The 19,280-nt window shown below is 37.5% G+C and overlaps 1 protein-coding gene across 4 annotated transcripts in view; it reads left to right on the top strand.

Annotated features, from left to right (window-relative positions):
• Window positions 1-19,280, top strand: part of CRB1 (crumbs cell polarity complex component 1) — a 264,792-nt gene that overhangs the window by 103,635 nt on the left and 141,877 nt on the right. For all 4 annotated transcript variants that reach the window (XM_029230014.1, XM_029230018.1, XM_029230015.1 and 1 more), the window contains one exon: window positions 15,234-15,815. In XM_029230014.1, coding sequence (XP_029085847.1) covers window positions 15,234-15,815 — 582 coding nt within the window. The remainder of the gene's footprint in view (window positions 1-15,233; window positions 15,816-19,280) is intronic.

Below are 19,280 nucleotides of genomic sequence, written 5' to 3'. Positions count from 1 at the left end.
AGTGCTGTGAGCCTTAAAGTGGAAAGAACAAATTGCCCCCGGGGGAAAACCAATCAATCAGCAAAGCAAACAGTCAGCGTGGACTTACTGCACTATTCAGGCGCTAGTGTTCCAAGTGTGGTGGGAACTGAATACACAGAGCATATGTACAGACAGACTGAAGAATTGAATGTTCTAGTTCCTGAACTTAAAGTGTTTGTTTGCTAATTATGAAGACAGGTCTCCATACGTGAAACAGAACAATTCAGGAAATTCATAAATAAGTGTGATGTTGTCTTAACAATGATAAGTTCTGTGTCTGCTTGGGCCAGGAGATGAACAAGAATGCAAAGATCTGGGAACGACTCATGGGAACGTAGGCTTCTAAGGATGTGCACGATTTGAATGTACATCATAATTAATAGACTGTTAGAAAGTACCTTGACACCTCTTTATTCATGCCTACTGCTATAATCATATCATAAAAGAAGATAATTTAAATCCTAGAGGACTAATGGCTTACTCATAATTATAACCAAAAGTTATTTTTCTAGACATTAGTTCCCTGTACAAAATAATGAGAAAACTGTTGAGATCTGCATTGTCCCACATAGTAGCCACTAGTCACGTGTGGCTCTGAGCACTTAAACTGTGGCTAACTAGGGCTGAGGTGCACTGTCAGTGTAAAATGCACATAGGATTTCAAAGACTTAGTATGAAAAAAGATGTAAATATCTCATTAATTTTTAACTCTACATATTGGAATGATACTGTTTTAGTTATATTTGGTTAAATAAAATATATTATTTTTTTAATTTAATTAATTTTTGATTCTGTTGGGTCTTCGTTGCTGCTCAGAATGGGGGCTACACTTTGTTTCAGTGCTAGGGCTTCTTCTTGTGGTGGCTTCTCTTGTTGCGGAGCATGGCCTCTAGGCGTGCAGGCTTCAGTAGTTGTGGTACACATGTTCAGTAGTTGTGGCACGTGGGCTCAGTAGTTGTGGTGCATGGGCTTAGTTGCTCAATGGCATGTAAGATCTTCCCAAACCAGGGATCAAACCCTTGTCCCCTGCATTGGCAGGTGGATTCTTAACCACTGCACCACCAGGGGAGTCCCTAAAATACATATTATTAAAGTTAATTTACCTGCTTACTTTTACTTCTTAATTTAATTGTAATTTTTTTAGCATCTTTATTGGAGTGTAATTGCTTTACAGTGTTGTGTTAGTTACTGCTGTATAACAAAGTGAATCAGCTATATGCATACGTATATCCCCATTTACCCTCCCTCTTACCTCTCTCCCACCCTCCTTATCTCACCCCTCTAGGTGGTCACAAAGCACGGAGCTGATCTCCCATGCAGCTGGTTCCCACTAGCTGTTTTACATTTAGTAGTGTATATATGTCAATGCTACTCTCTCATTTTGTCCTAGCTTACCCTTCCCCCTCCCCATGTCCTTAAGTCCATTCTCTACGTCTGTGTCTTTAAATTATACTTTTCACTAGAAGACTTAACATTACATTTGTGGCTTACATTGTACCTCTGTTAGACAAGGTAGAGATGCTTGCTATTTAAATTGCAGTCTCTGGACCCTCAACATCAGCACCCCTGGGGGATTATTAGAAATGCTGACTTTCGGGCCTCACCCTGAAAGAACTGGTGAGTCAGAATATTGGCAGTGTTCATGAGATCCTCGTGGTTCATATGAATGGGGAAGTGGGAGAAGTGCTTATCTACATACTTCTTAGGTGCTTCCTTTTAATGATTCTATATTCATGTTTTGTATTTTTTCAAATAAATGTTTTAAAGTCTTTTTGGCATCCTAATCTACCACATATTAGCTGCATAACTTTGGGGAATTTATTTAACATCCCTGAATCTCAGTTCCTTACTTATAAACTGGCTGTAATCCCTCCAACCTCTGTAAGAACTAAATGTGACATTTATCCCCAGAAACCAATAAATTGGAGGCATTTTTGTAATATCAATAATAAAATTGAAACAGATTATTCTAATTTTTTCATTCTTATATCATCCATACTATTTTGGTGTACAGTGGAACAAGCTAAAATTTGAAGGGCTGTTTTCACTTATTTTACCAATTTTATTTTTTTTTCTTTAGCCTTAGTTACGTATAATATAATTACTTAAAAATCTGATAAAAATCTAATGGAAGATATTTAAACTTTCAGGTGCCTTTTTAGAACAAAAGTGCCATGTAGCTAAATTATTCTTCATGATGGTTTTATAATTAATATTGAAATTATGTCTGTTGATCATTGATCGGTTAGATAAATGTGGCTTTATGGAGTGAGAAAAAAAAACTTTTATTTTTCTCCTCATTTAGAACATTTTTAGCTTTACTGTGGGAATTTCAATTCGCTAGAGGCAAAGGAGCTAGTAAAATGTAAGTATTCCATTAAATAAAAGGGGTTATTTAAAAGCCTGTCCTTATTAAAGTGTACATGGATTATAATAAGGTCAGGGTTTCTAGGCCTGATTAGCTTTAAATGAATTTAATGTCAAAGGAACATATTAGACCCTCATTAAAACTTTCAGTGATTGACATTTAGTAAAAATGACCTTCACAGTTTGCATTATTTAGTCATGTTCTAAGGATGACACAGGGCAGGGCACCTTCTCTGGGGTTAGTGTGTGTGTGATTGCAGCCACAGGCAGGATGTACTTGGTCCATCACCCTGACCCTATTGACAGAGACCTGATCCCATCCAGACCTGTGATCAGGCATATTCTGTGTAGATGAGGACCCCGAGGCTTCTATTCTCATGGGGAGGATTTGAGAGCAAAAGAAAGCTTTGGAGAAGCAGGCCCCTGATTTCATCTGTGACAATGTTAATGATCAGAAATTGTACATAAAAGCACCTAGCAAGATGGCAACCATATGTAGGGGATTTAAAATACCTCTGTGAAAAAATTTCTTGGTGAGTCTGTGGACACTCTATAGAGGAGGTCAGATGCAGATGACACCAGTGAGCTTTGGCACAATCTTCTCAACTGGAGCACAAAATGGTGCTTCAGAGTTTGTATGTGAGTTAACTGTGCTAAATTTGCAGTTGGCCATGCTGGGCTCCTACATGGACAGATTCTCAAGAATGTGTGATGACAGTAAACTTGTACTTCCCAGAACTCAAAAACTAATAACTCTTTCCAATATCATATAGTCTCATTTTCCTTGGATTCATTCTTTTATTAAACATGCATTTATTTACCAAGCACCCGCTATGTCAAGGTACTGTGCTTGTCAGTAGAAGGGGACCAAGGCAACTATGCTTTGGACTCTGCATTGAAAGGAAAGACAAATAATACTGATAAATCATTACTTATTATACATTTTTATAAAGAACTTTATGTATGTTATCCTTTTTATCCCTCATGATAATAACAATAATAACTATGATACAAATTGGCTGACAGCGCTCTCTCTGTTACAAGCACTGCTGGGAATTTTATTTACGTTAAATAATTTAATCTCCACAATAAAATTATGGGGTAGGCATCGCTTTTATAGAAATGAGAACAAGGCACAGAGGTGTTAATTATCTTAATAAAACTCATGGCCTCTGTAAGTGGCAGGGTCAGGATTTAAACCCAGGCTCCAAAGTCCATGCCCTGAAGCACTGTGCATATGGCTACATAGTATCTCCCTTAGAAACGAGGAAACAAGCTCCCTGACACTGATTCTGCTAAGACCACAGGTATGGGTAACAGCAGAACTAAAATTTAAACCTCTGTCTGTCTTACCACAAAATTATACTCATGCCGTTACATTAAATTGGCCTCAATTTAGAATTTAAAACCATGTCTATGGAAATAGCTATGTATGAGAGAGTGAATGCCTAGTTTTTTAGAGGCCACAGGAATGCAGAGGAAAGGAATGGTCTTAAAGGGCCCATCTACTTCTTTAACTGTCCCGTGAGAGCCTATCATTCTGTGCATTAAAGTAAGTGATTTACCTGATGACTTGCTCTGCTTGATTTTATCAAAAGAGGTGAGAATAGGAACTTCACAGCGAGGCTTAAATGATAATTCAGGTTTTCTTGCTTATTCATCCATTATTCAACAAATTTCTATTGATTACCTACCATGTGCAAGCTATTTGACTACTTCCCGAATAAAGATTGGCCCCTCCTGCCACATTCATCCTCCCCCGGCCGGTCCCGACCCTGGAGTTATATTTCAGTCTCTGCAGAATGCTAGGCTCAAGAAAATTCAACCAGACACTATATTAGGTTGAAATTCTTCAATCTGCAAATTTCTCCTCTATCTCCGGTAGCATTGTTTAAAACTTCCATTTCATTCTAAAGGCAACTCATCATGGATGATTTGAAACCTGAACATCCCAAATATTTGCTGTTTGAAATCCAAACTATGATTGAAATTGTTAGGTGGTTCACCAAAATGACAAGGGCCATCCGATTTACCAAATTTCTGAAGGAAGAGACAATAAATCTTGAATAAAAATTGTTTTCTTTGACAGCTGAATTAAATCCTCTTTATTAAGTCAATGGCTATTCCAATTATAGAAATCAATAGTGGCTTTTGAGATGTGGTTTAATGAAATATAGAAATCTATATTAACTTCTAAAATATCAAGGATGTAAACATAATATCTATATAAAGACAGTAGATTTTGTTGTTTCTTAATAAAAACAAAAGTACAAATAAAATAAAAACAACTCACTAGCAAATGTTTACTTATTCTTCTATAGGAAAAGATATTTTATATGAAAGAACATCAGAAACGATTCAGTAGATGTTGCTGGGAAGTTGCTGGGAATATCAAATTTATGGTCACAGTTCCTCAATTCATCTTCCATTTTTACTTAGGTAAAATTAGGTTAAATGTATATTAAGAATGGAATTAACATTAAAAAAAAAAACAAACCTGTGCCATAGTATGTCAAAAAAATTACTTTATCCTGCAATGGGCATGTCCTGCTCCCGTCCCAGGCAGCAGCTTTCCCCAGTCCCTGCCCATGTCTCAGTAGTTTGAGGAAACAACACGGTAAAATACCTGCCCCAGAGCAATGAGCTCAGAACACTTTATTTGTAATAGTGGGAGTACAGGTGAGTGTTTGATTTACTTAAATGTGAGGCATATTTAAAACTGCTAATTTAACCCAGGTATGCACAATAACAGTAGTTCCACCTACAGCCCTTCCTTCTGCTAACAGATTTGATTCTTAGAATTAATATCAATAAAAATGAGGACTAGAGAGTGATATGGGGAGAATTAGGTTAATAAATCCTAGGAAAAGACTAATAAGAGTTGTATACGAGGACATTTAAATTAAAAAAAAACAAGGGTCAGTAGTTAGCCCTACAAATACATACATGTGTACACATACACATGCAAAGTGTATACGTATATACACTTTATACAGCAAGGGACATCTTTAAGGTAAGGATCATGGCTTTGACTATTAATATCCACAAAATATTCACTGAGCATTTGCTGGGCATGAATAGGCACTAGGAACACAAAGATATAGCAGATCCTCTGAACAGTAAAACCCTTATCACAACTCTCAGTTCACGTGGTATTTCTCTGAGCCCCAAACTTAAATGATACTCAAAATATAGTGGGATGGTAAGATACTCTTGGGTGAGAGCAGATTTTTTTCCTACGTCTAAACTGCATTTACCTCGGTTTGATCCTCAGCAACTCCAGGTACTTTACGGGAAAAGTGTCTGGTCTGTTGAATGAGCCCATCGGTAGGCTCTCCGTGTAAGCGTATACTTGGGTCTGTGTTTTGTTTCCTAAAATAAAATTCCTGCAGTGACAATGTGTTAGTAAATGGTACTTTTTATGTTATTATTGTTATTGCTATATTTTGTATTAATCTAGTAACTTCTCTATTAGGAACCCCAAACGATCTCTAAGCATCCTATAACAATAAGACCTAACATTTATTGAGCGTTTACCATATGTCTGCCAAGCGTTTAAATCTAGTGACTTAATCATCACAAAACCCCTAAGAAGTGGGATCTACTGTTCTCTCCTTCCTTGAGGCTGCGCGTGGCAGAGCCAGGACTGATAGGGCGTGTTTCACTTCACAGACTTTGCTCCTCCGGCACTCTCCCTCTCTGGCAAGTCTCCGATGGTTGGCCAGTCCAGACGTTGCCAAAAATGTTGGTAATAAAAAGAAAGTTGATAAAATTTTCAGATTCTTGACTGATGATTATTAAATCAGAGAATTACCTATTTCATAGATAAGTACATTAAAACCATCAAGGACAAAGGAATGAGTAGTCTTCATAGATAGTAATCTCGGAGATATTAAAATGCTTTTCCCTGAAATCACCTTGCAGTGTTTCATTGCTCTGAATAAATATATTCTACCTTATAACTAAGCTAAATTACCAAAATGGCCATTTTCCAAGTAAATCAAATTATTAGAAAATACCCACACACACATAAATAAATACTAAAATTTGAGTGCTCATCTTCTTTAAAACTGGTCAAGTTACTTTTTACTTCTCAGCAAATATATATATATATATATATTTGTATGTAATGTATATATAATGTATATTTTATTAAAATATATGCATATGTTTTTAGCACTAGCAATACTAAAATAGCAAATACAAAAGAATTACAGCAACTCTATAAAATATTTTATTTTGTCCTGAACAGAGAGTTCAAATTGCTCTTCAACCTCTAAGGGCTCCCTGCAGGCATCTCCAGAAAGTGTGGGAGGCTGAGTGACTGGACTGCAAGGTCTCCTCCCCTTCTTCAGCCTGAGCTGGTCCACATTCCAATTTTGTGTGTTGGGATTACTCATGGCATTTTCCTTGGAGGAGTTCTGCTGTAATTAAGAAAAACGAAAAAGCCTGAAACCCATTATTCTAGAACTTCTTATAATATCCAGTAGATGGCAGACTTTACTACAAGAAAATAGTTTGGCATACTGTATAAATTGGTCTGAGAATATCAGTTACACTTCACACCCAGTAAAGTTTTTACCCTGTGTCTAAGGCTCATATGAAAGCTGGAAACAAAATTCTCTTCCTATAAGGTTTTTGTGTGTATGTCCATTTAAGTCTTGTTCTTTAGGCATTATCATTATGAGAATTGTTGTTCACTGAACGTACACACAGTGTACGTGGTATAATGTAATAGTATATATGATAGATTGTTTTTCAACTTAGGTGCACAAAACTGAAATAATCATAACCCTTACTTCATGACACTGCCATCATTGGTCTGTGCATATTCTGCTTTTATTTCCTTAGTTGGCTATTTAATTAGTTGTTTTTAATAAGGCAGTAAATTGCAGTTCCTTTTTATATTTGAAAAATATTATTTTCTTTTTGATAGGCAATTGTCTTTGCTTGTTTAGTAGCTGAAGCATCAGTTAACAATGCCTAGGTCACAGACCACATTTCTAAGAGGGCCAGTTAGCATCTCACCTAGGGACACACCCATAAACCCAGACAGCAAATGGTGCCAATAACAACATCACCCCCAGAGAAGACCGAGTAAAAGGATGTGCTTGGTGGATCATCTTGTCCAGTACCAGCACTGAAAACATAATTCGAAGTGCACGTGTAAGCAAAGCGATGGGTGTGTGTGTGCATGTGTGTGTGTGTGACTATATTATAAATCTACCTATTTTGCTTTGAAGGATATTTTTTATTACATTTATTCAGTAATACTTTAAAAGTTACTGAGAGTTATAAGGAAACAATAGTACAGTTCTTACCACCCCCATGCCTGCTTCTCATTCCCAGCCTGCACTCCCCAGAGGCAACTACTTGAAACTCTTCCTGCTCTTTCTTATAGTTCTTCTTTATATATTTTTAAATAATAGGCTAGGCTTTACTTTTCACTTTTAGCTACTGGCATAATCTCTTGGAATTCTACTATGATAAAAGTGGATTGAACCTTCCTGCAGGTCTCAAACACACACACACACACACAGAGTCACTCCCCCAGCTCTACTTGATATCATTACATTATTACCATTATTGTTATTATAAAGAATTCTCTTCAGTTACATGGTATATTATGACTTCATTTCCTTTCTTGTACAACATTCAATTTTCCTAGAATTAATACTGGTAAGAGGTTTTTTTTCAATTGTTTTGTTTAATTTTCTAACATGTGGTACTCTGTGCATTTTTCTTCCTGGAATCCTTCCTGGAGCTCCACTTTTTCTGCTGTCAGGGCTGGTTAATCTCTAAGCCAGCAGCAAACCTGCCATCTGGGAGCAATTTTCAGTAACATTTTTTGCTCCTTTCCTTTGTTAGATCCCTTGTACCCTAGATTCCATTCTCTTTCTTGGCTTACACCCTCATTTCCATGGCCCATATATCTTCAAGAAGCTCCCTGAAAAGTGAAAATTTGAATCCCTGAAAATGTTTCTCTTCTCCCTTCGAATGTGATTGATAGTTTAGCTGGGTGTAGAATTCTAATTTAGAAGTTATTTCCTTTCAAGATTTTTAAGGCATTGTCCTAATGTCCTCTAGTTTCCAGTGTTTCTGTTGATCAATAAAGTGCTATTCCGATTTCTGATACTTTGTGAATGAACTGTTTCCTGTCCCACCCCAGGGAAATGATGTGCCTTGCTGTGGATTTATTTTTTATTCATTTTCTAGGGCACGTCATAGAAACTTTAAATCTGTAAACTTACTTGTTTTTAATGATAGGAACATTCTTTATATTCTGTCATAACTTTAAGTTTCTTCCCCCTTCTCTCCTTGTCCCCCTCACCTCCTCCCCATTTTCTTTGGTGTCTCATTTCGAAATTCCTCCTTGACTGATCTTCTAGTTCCCTGTTTTTTCTACCTCCTATTTCCAATCTCTTGGTAATTCTTTTGTGGGGGTGAGGTGGGGGAGATTTTTCTCAGCATTAACTTTCAATCACTCAACTGAATTTTTAAATTTCTGCTACTTGTATTTGTAATCTCAAAGATCTCTTGTTTTCTGGAAGTTTATCTTTATAACCCTTCTACTCATTTCATTGCTGCTATATCTTTTCTTGACTCTTTAAAAATAATAATTCTCCAACTTACATAAGTTTTGGTCCTCTCCCTACACTGTCTTTGCCTCTTCCAAGTTACTTTTTTTTTTTTTAAAATGTGTGTTTTGGTCTTTGTGTTTGATCTTAGTTAGAGGTTTTCCTCAAATGTCTGGAAATCTCATACTATCTGTTCATATATAATAAGGAAGTACTATTGTTTCTTAAGTTGATTAGTGAATACAAAAATGTTCATTTATCATTATTTTTTAGAGTATAATTTAAAGTATAATTAAAGGATAACTATGCCCTATATGCTTATGTACATTTCATATATAGCTCTTATTAAAGAGCTATTTGAAAGCTCTTTCTTTATGTTCTAGGATCTGCCAGCTTATTAGGATTTATTCTAGAGTGATCAGGCCGGGTCATTTCAATGGATGACATCCCATATCAGTATCTGAAAGTATTTTCACTCAGGCTGGCCAAGAGAAATAACTCTGTTTCCTGCTTGGAGTATAAACCTGGTTTCTAGCATTTTTAGAAATGAATTGGAAATGAGGTTGCGGAGTGCCTCACAATTCTGTATAGACATCCACTTAATTCCGTCTTCAGCCCAGACCCAGCCACTCCTGCATCACCAGTGTCTCTGAATCTGCCTTCATGGGAGAAACGGACTTGCAGTTTCCTAGTGTGAGAGATAGAATATGAGCATCTAACTGCTTTCAATGAGTTTTCCAAGCAACCTTCCTTTTTTCAGCCCCACTTCCACGATCATTTCAGAAGTACCTGGAACACCTAATTCCTGAACCTGTCTGGGGTTCTGTGGCATAAACTGGCCTGGTTCTGGGATTCTCCCACTGCTGGCATGGTGTCTGCTCTTTCTGGCTTCCTAAAACTAGTACTACTCGCCCACTTCCAGTGTGTATGTGTATGTGTATTTATGGCTGTCTACCTCCTCAACCTCTGTCCTGGCTCTTGTAAGTTTATGATGACTTATTCCTTTCTGTATTATTTTAGGATTTGGGGGGGGGTCTGATTTATTGAGGTATTATTTACATACAATAAAATTCACCACTTTTAAGTGGCAAATGCATACGATCAGTGACTGCCAGCATAATCACCATACAGAATGTTTCCATGAAAATTCCTTTATGCCCCTTTGCATTAAGTCCCTTCAACCACTTCCATTCCCTGGTGACCACTGAACTGCTTCCAGTGTTATAATTGTGCCTTCTCTGGAATGTCATAAAAATGGAATAATACAGCAGGTCTGGCTTTTTCATTTAGCATAATACTTCAGAGATTCCTTCATGTTATTCTGTGGATCCGTAATTTGTTTCTTTATATTCCTCTGTAGTAGTCCAACATATGATATATTAAAATTTATTTACCAGTTGAGGAACATTTGGGTTTTTTCCAGTGTTGGACATTACGAATAAGGTTGTTAAGAATTTTGCAAGCAATTTTTTGTATGGGCATTATGTTTTCATTTCTCTTGGGGGAAATACCTAGGTGTGGGATTGCTGGGTTACATGGTAAATGTATGTTTAAATTTATAAGACACTTCAAAACTCTTTTCCAAAGTGGCTACACCATTTTGAATTTCCCCCAGCAATGTATGTAACTGATACAGCAATAATAATAATGATAAAAGTAGTCTTTTAAGGTATGATGTATTATTAAGGACAAAAAATGATATTTTATGAATATACTGGGGTCAAACCAGCAAGATGATGTAACCATTCGGAATTTCTATGAACATAAGAACATTGCTTCAGAATATAAAAGTGAAAATTGTCAGAACTAAAAAGAGAAATAGAAAATTTATAGTCACTATGGGAGATTATAATACATCAATCTCAACAGAGAGAAAAAGTAGAAAAAAATGAGTACTGCTATAGAAGCTCTAAATAACACAATTAACAAACTTGATCTAATTGATTCTTGTAGATTTTCCATGGGGCAAAGAAGAACTCACAATGGAAATTAGAAAACATTTTGAATATAATGAAAAGAAATTTTAAGAAACACAGTAAAGCTGCATTTTTAGAGAAGAAAATTTTAGTCTTAATAAATTTTAAAAAATCTGAAAAAGTAAACAGCAAGTTAAATCCAAAGAAAGAAAAATTAAGAAAATAAGGCAAAAGCGGAAATGTATAGGGCAGAAAAGATAGTATAAACAAACTCTACAAAGTCGAAGTCCATTATTTGAAAGGCTAATACAATTATTAATACATAGACAAGAAAGATCCGTTATAATAAAGAGGGCATGAAGGAGAGTTCCATTTTCTCCACATTCCCAGCACTTGCTATTGTCAGTCTTTGTCATTTAGCCGTTCAAATGGGTGTGTAGTCATGCTGTTTTAAATTTCTGTTTCCCCAATGATGTTGAGCATTTTTCATTGTGCTTATTTGCCATTCCTTTAGGTCTTTCATGGGGTTTGGAAGGCAGCAGAAGCAACAGTTATGTGAATATCACCATGGTTAAGTAGGAAACTCTATTCAAATTATCCTAACTTCTAAAATAATTCAGTAAAAAGAAATGGACTTTGGAATCAGACACACGAGAGGCTCAAATCCCACCTCTCTATGACACTGTGCAAATGACTTATTCCTTATAAAACTTAGTTTTACATCTGTAAAATGTTTTACACAAATGTTGTTAGAAATTCATTTTTAAAATTGCACTGTAAGGGCCTTGGATATAAATGCTAATTTCTTTGCTGTGTGTTTTTCCACACAAATGCTTCAATTCATGGCTTAAATGAAGATACTTGATTTTTGAAGGAAGGAAAAAACCATCACCATTACCACTAACAAACTGAAGCAAAACAGAACAAAATCAAAAACATAATTTCATAATAGGCCCTTGACAGTGGGAGTTAAGAGAGCAGACTTGTAATATTTGATTGTCTTTTTTTCAGTTTGGACACAAGCACTTTAAGTACTCCCAAATGTTTGAACTATTAAATATCTCTTCATTTATCCTCCCTATTCTCTGCCCTACACCCTCATACTTTTCATACTATTGGCAGAGAATGCCAGTACCTCTCATGTGTTTTTTCTTTCTTCTGAAAATAATACCCTTCCTTCACTTGCATTCATTTAAAAAGACATCTCAAGTACCTTTTCTTCAGTGAGGTTTTCCCTGGTACATTTGCCCTGGGCCCTATGATCACACAGCACTCTTCCTTCCATGTTTCTGTGGTGACATTTCTCCCCTTTCTTCCAATAAGTATGTACTGAGCACCTACAATGTGACAGGTAATGTTATAGACCCAGGAAATACCAGAGCCAAGGTCTTCCCCTTTCCTCCATGGAGCTAAGATTGTAATGAGGAAAACAGAAAACAAACATACACACAAAGAAATAAGAACATTTCATATGTATTAGAAAGCAAAACAATAAAGGTTTAGAAAAGTTCAGAGAAAGCTTTTCTCAGGAAGTGACATTGTAGCTAAGACACGAACAACCAGAAGCCAGTCATACATTTGAAGATGTGATTGGAAAACCAGCACCTGGAAAAAAAAAAACAAACTATAGTAAAAGGATGAAAGGATGATTAGTTGAGTTTTTCCATAGGGACTAGAAAAGGTTTGCTCTCAGATCAACCCTCCTGATAACATATAAGCATATGTTAATCTTCTGTGTTCAGGCACTGGAGGAAGACTGTCGGCTACCAGAAAGACTCCACTCCACGGAAGATAATTGTGAAAATCTTCTCACTCTTGTGTGATGAACCAGTCAATCATTATCTTCTCCATCTTCTCATCACCCAGTTGGTGGCCAGACCACATTAAAAAGAACAACTTCTCTAAACTCAAAATGGATTAAAGACCTAAATGTAAGGCCAGACACTATAAAACTCTTACAGGAAAACATAGGCAGAACACTCTATGACATAAATCACAGCAAGATCCTTTTTGACCCACCTCCTAGAGAAATGGAAATAAAAACAAAAATAAACAAATGGGACCTAATGAAACTTCAAAGCTTTTGCACAGCAAAGGAAAACATAAACAAGACGAAAAGACAACCCTCAGAATGGGAGAAAATATTTGCAAAGGAAGCAACTGACAAAGGATTAATCTCCAAAATTTACAAGCAGCTCATGCAGCTCAATATCAAAAAAACAAACAACCCAATCCAAAATGGGCAGAAGACCTAAATAGACATTTCTCCAAAGATATACAGATTGCCAAGAAACACATGAAAGAATGCTCAACATCATTAATCATTAGAGAAATGCAAATCAAAACTGCAATGAGGTGTCACCTCACACTACTCAGAATGGCCATCATCAAAAAATCTAGAAACAATAAATGCTGGAAAGGGTGTGCAGAAAAGGGAACCCTCTTGCACTGTTGGTGGGAATGTAAATTGATACAGCCACTATGGAGAACAGTATGGAGGTTCCTTATAAAACTACAAATAGAACTACCATACGACCCAGCAATCCCACTACTGGGCATATACCCTGAGAAAACCATAATTCAAAAAGAGTCATGTACTACAATGTTCATTGCAGCACTATTTACAATAGCCAGGACATGGAAGCAACCTAAGTGTCCATGGACAGATGAATGGATAAAGAATATGTGGCACATATATACAGTGGAATATTACTCAACCATAAAAAGAAACGAACTTGAGTTATTTGTAATGAGGCGGATGGACTTAGAGTCTGTCATACAGAGTGAAGTAAGTCAGAAAGAGAAAAACAAGTACCGTATGCTAATGCATATATATGGAATCCAAAAAAAAAAAAAAATGGTTCTGAAGAACCTAGGGGCAGGACAGGAATAAAGATGCAGACGTAGAGAATGGACTTGAGGAGACGGGGAGGGGGAAGGGTAAGCTGAGATGAAGTGAGAGAGTGGCATGGACATATATACACTACCAAACGTAAAATAGATAGCTAGTGGGAAGCAGCCACATAGCACAGGGAGATCAGCTCTGTGCTTTGTGTCCACCTAGAGGGGTGGGATAGGGAGGGTGGGAGGGAGACGCAAGAGGGAGGAGATATGGGGACATATGTATACGTATAGCTGATTCACTTTGTTATACAGCAGAATCTAACACAAAATTGTAAAGCAATTATGCTCCAATAAAGATGTTAAAAAAAAAACACTTCTCTTTCTGCAGGAAGATAGGGAAGAAATTTATCATTATACATATTTACCAAAGTTTACATGCTATTTTCTTCTGACAGTAGTTGATTTATGTCTCATAAGAGCAAACTATTCATTTTGTAATTTTTAAAATTATAAGCCTGTACTCTTACCCACTATTATATTAGTGAGTAATATTGTGAGACAGGAAGTAAAAATAAGAGAATGATGTATTAGATAAATCCACATGCAAAAGACAGTGTTTTGTGAGCTGATGCAATTGAGTTGCCAAATCATAAAGATTCTCTGTGATCATAATGTGTGTAGATTCAGGGAAACTTTGTACACATGCATATAGCCAGTGAATTTGGAAAAGAATCATAGAATTTTTGCTTTCTTGCAGGTTATCATTCCAATTAGAATTTTTAAAATGTATCCCTAGAACAGAGAAGCTTTCAGAAAATTGAAAGTCCATAAACTTTACAACATCTGCTCCCTTGCGGTGGGACTTAATCTGTCATCTGTTAAGATGTACGCAATATTGTGTTGCTGTGAGGATTATAAATAATATCTGTGAAACACCTGACATGCTTGGTACAGAGAGTAGACCTTCCACAAATAGTTGGTATTTTCTTTTATTTTTATATTTTCACTTTTCTATGCTTTTCTTTTTAGAGCATAAATGGTGATTGTGATAAACAGTCATAAGCCAAAGTATAGTATTCATTCAAATATTAGTTTCAGTTCGTATATTCAGAGACAATTTTTTATCTCATCTCCCAGTATACCCCCAAAATTCTCCATGAGAGAATGTGAATTTCAAAATTTGGGATTTATGGGACAATTTAACAATTCACCCCATTGCTCAACAGCACTTATACCTGAGAAAGGAAAATGCAGGAGAAGCAAAGAATCTGAAACCAGCCATTTTTGTTTCTTATTAGAAGCTGTATGAAAAAAAAATGACAAATCATCATTAGTGACAAAAGTCATTATTAGACAAATTTGACAAGTTCATCACCAGAATGCAGTCAATTTTGTATTTCATTGAGTTTCTTTGAGATGCATGAAGAGCAGAAAGAAGGAACTTCTTTAATTTATTGTCCACCATTTATTTGTAAGCTTCATCCTGATGTTTTTTATTTCCTTGTAGATTCCTTTTGCAATAAAAATGACACCAAGTGCCTCTCAGATTCTTGCCAAAACAATTCTACATGCAAGGATTTTTCAAAAGACGGCAGTTGCCATTGTTCAGGCACAGCCATTAATTTGGACAAAGACTGTGACCATGAGGAAGACCCTTGCTTCTCCAGTCCCTGTCCAGGAAATACCACTTGTGTGAGCGTCCCAGGAGAGAGGAGGTTTCTGTGCAGATGTCCTCCTGGGTACAGTGGGACCACCTGTGACACGGCCATTGCTCCCTGTGGCACCAACTCCTGCCAACACGGAGGCTTTTGCCATCAGGACCCTGTGCACCCTGTGTGCATCTGCCCTGCTGGATATGCCGGAAGATTCTGTGAGCTGGAGCACGATGAGTGTGCGTCCAGCCCCTGCCACAACGGTGCTGTGTGCCAGGACGGAATCAATGGCTACTCCTGCTTCTGTGTCCCAGGCTATCAAGGCAGGCACTGCGACTTGGAAGTGGACGAGTGTGTGTCAGACCCCTGCAAGAACGAGGCCACGTGCCTCAACGAGATAGGACGGTACACTTGCATCTGTCCCCACGATTACTCCGGTAAGTGTGATTCCACTCGAATCCCAGATGATGTAATTAGCATTCTCTTTAATGTGACAGAAGCAGAAGTGGCCTATTATGTCCCATCCAACTGCTTATGAAAATGGCCTTGACAGGAACTCATCAACAGATAGAAAGCTTCCTAAACTACTAAAAATCCACTGAGCTTAAGCATTTGTGTACTGTCACTGTCGTCATTTTAAATGGAGTCCTACATTGTTAAAAACATAGATTTAGCCTAGAATTAGTGGGCTCTGCAGGACCTAGCCTTCCGGGTCAGGGCAGTACAGGCTCCCCGGCAGAGCAGATGCCCTTTGTCCTAGCTAACCTAACATGTGCCCTCTCCTGCCACCGCAGCCTGGTGGGGGCAGGCCACAGGATGCACGTGGGTAGATGGGTTTCTAGTGTTGAAGTGTGATAAACACACCAAGGATAGCAAGGCTGACAGAGCATGGCGGATGAGATAAGTCACGAGTTTACTCCTAAAGAAGTCACTTCTTGTTGAATCTCTTGGAAATAGCAAGTAATCGTCCCTCATACCTATTCACAAAGTTTTTGCTGATGTTGATTTAGTAATAGAGTAACAAGCAGCTCATTCATTACAAGGCTACCTGCTGTTCATCATCCTCGTGCTCAGTCTCCATTCCTCCCCCCTCCCGCCATTCTCCTGAGTCAGCTGCCCATTTAGGTCAGTTTTTCATGCCAACCATCTTCCTTACACCGTTTTACTCTGTGGATTTTCCGTCTACTGTAAGGGGTCTTTGCTTTCTCACGTTCGTTCTAACTTCTGCTCACCACTTTCCCGGGCTTCCTGACTACTAGCTCTGTGACATCATTCTCCTGTTATGCCTCTTTTTCCCTTAGTTCGTGCCACTTTTGTAGCCTCCTGGGGTATTTGGCTTCCAACTTGCCTTTTCCCAACCCTTTGACACTTACTTCTTGGTCTTGTCATTCTTTTTCCAAGTATGCTAAGCAATATAATTATTTAACAAATATTCCCCTTCTAAATTTGTACCAGAACCCTCCAGGGTCATTTTGCTAATATTACAGATTCTAGAAATGTCTATTTTACAAAGTAGACATATCCCTAGTGGCTCTGATATAAAATTTGCTCCCTCTCCCTTGACCTTCACCTACAGCTAATCCTCAAATTCTGTTGTTTTGACATCCAGGAGGTCTCCCAAATTGAGCTCATCCACTCTGTTGCCAGTGCCTTGCCTCATGCCGTCAGATCTCTTGTGTGAAGCACAGTACCTTCTCCAGACCCTTATCTTCCCCAACTGGTTCTGAACAATGCCTCCAAAATAATCCTTCTAAAATAGACCTGGCTGTGCTGTTCCCTTCTGAAGGGCCTTGAGAGCTCCCCACTACATAGAGACCAATTTTAATGTCTCACTAAAAACCCTCCATAATTTGTCCCTTACTTATGGGTCATATCTCCACCCACCATTCCACCAAAGCATTCTATTTCCTCAAGGCATCTTCACTCTTTATTCTAGTGGCTTCCATCCTTCTGGAAGGCCCTTCCTCGATTCACAATATCTACTCTGTAAAGTTCTTCTTTACTTTAAATCCTCAGTTCACCACCCAGCTCAAGAAGTATTTCTGACTTACTAGTAGCTATGTAGTAATTATGATTATTTATTACTTCCATAGTAGTTTGCACCTCTATTAAAGAACTTCCTGTATTCTGTCCTCTTCTTCAGATATGTGTTTTTGTCTCCTCCCACTAAAGTGTTAGTTTTGAAAGAAGTCATTTCTTATATTTGTTCTTTAATTCATCAATACTTTGGGGGTATTTATTATATTAAGTTAGTGAATTAAAAAGAGTAGTACTCAGCACAGCGAATAATGGTGGCTTAATAAACTGTAAGTGAATTGTTCTAATTAATTCTTCCTTAACTTTCTGGGCACCCTTCCTAGTAATGAAACTGATGTATAATAAATAGATATTAAACTAGATTTTACTTTCTCTTTATGCATACTTCATGATGGTAGAATGCTTGTGTCAAGTGGAAAATTATTTTGTTGAGTGCCTTTGAATTACCAATACTATGCTAAAAGTTATGGGGTGTACTAAAGGAGCTTATAAAACAGTACTTCTACATGAAAAAACCCGTTGTTCATATGCCATACTATCATATCCATTCTCTTAATTGAGTTATAGCAATTGATTTCAACTATTAAGTTTAAAATTTTTTTTTATTGAGGTGCTGTTGATTTGTAACATTATGTTTCATACAAACAGCATTATATTTCTACTTTTGTATACACTACAGTGTGCTCACCACCAAAATCAATTTTATTAATTTTTGAATAAAAATGAGAAGTAAATTTTTGTAGGGCTGGTTTGGGATTGCTTCTGTTTATAAAGGTTACATTTAAAAACCACTATAGTTTATTAAGATAATATCTTCGATTTCCTGCTCCTAATACAATATCCTGAGTGGTGACTAAAAGGAATCGATGTGAGATCACATGTTTCAGCCATTTTAACTACAGTTTTCTGAAACAGTCTTATAATTGCAGAAACACAGCTTGAAAAATTATGTTTTACAGTCTACGTGTTTTTACATTTACATTTTAATTTAATTGGATTGTAATGAATCGTTTAAGTGGTTTAAATTTAGGCATAAAAGATGTCAAAGGTGTGTCGCAAATGTGAAATGTAGTAAAACTCCATCATAAGGCATTTCACTGTGCAATAAATTAATGTCTCCTGTGGCTGCATCATATCCCTGCTGGGCCTAATAAGAATCAATGCCTTTTCCTCACTAAAACACGCAAAGTCCACAATGAGGACACTTCCCTTGCCCAAACCCTGATATAAAAGTGTTGTTCCCTATTTAAATATGTTCTCCTTTTGTTTTCCAAGAAATCAGCTACATTTTATTATTTCAGCTTTTCAAGGGACATATATACAACTTACCTGCAAACAGCATTTCAGTGAACGACTCAGAAGGCATTAAGAACAAGGTCTATTATTAGCTGGGTAGGCTTGTTCGGAGAGAAAGGTGTGGTTTAGGCTTGATCACCAGTCTCCTCCCACAGTGAGGTAGCCCGCGTCTGGGATCTCCTCCATGGTTCTCAGGCCTGACTGCACAGGAGCAACTCCCCAAGGAGCTCTGAGCCAGAGGTGCTCGTTTCTGCCTCCCGAGAACCACATTTAGCTGACGGTTCTAATGCACAGCCTGGCTGGAAGCCAGAAATTAAGTTTATGTGAACCTAATTGGAAAATTTTCTTGCACAGCCCCAACCTTTAGACCCTCAAGGAAGCTTGCTTTTTTGGCGCTGCCCTGTGGTTTCCAGTGTTCAATGCAACTCAGGCCAATTAATGAGAACCCCAAAGAAGGTCTATAGAATCAGGGAAAAAGCTGGAGCTGAAAAGGACAGAAGAAAGCCCTTGGCCCTCAGCACCGGTTCGCGGAGGCTCCGGCTCGCCCCGGCCCTCCAGACGCATCCCGG

This window comes from Monodon monoceros, unplaced genomic scaffold (genome assembly GCF_005190385.1).
Source record: "Monodon monoceros isolate NGI ecotype Baffin Bay Population unplaced genomic scaffold, NGI_Narwhal_1 Super_Scaffold_18, whole genome shotgun sequence".
Lineage (NCBI taxonomy): Eukaryota > Metazoa > Chordata > Mammalia > Artiodactyla > Monodontidae > Monodon > Monodon monoceros.
Note: the sequence above shows the minus strand (reverse complement) of the source record. Positions and strands in the feature narration are given on the sequence as shown.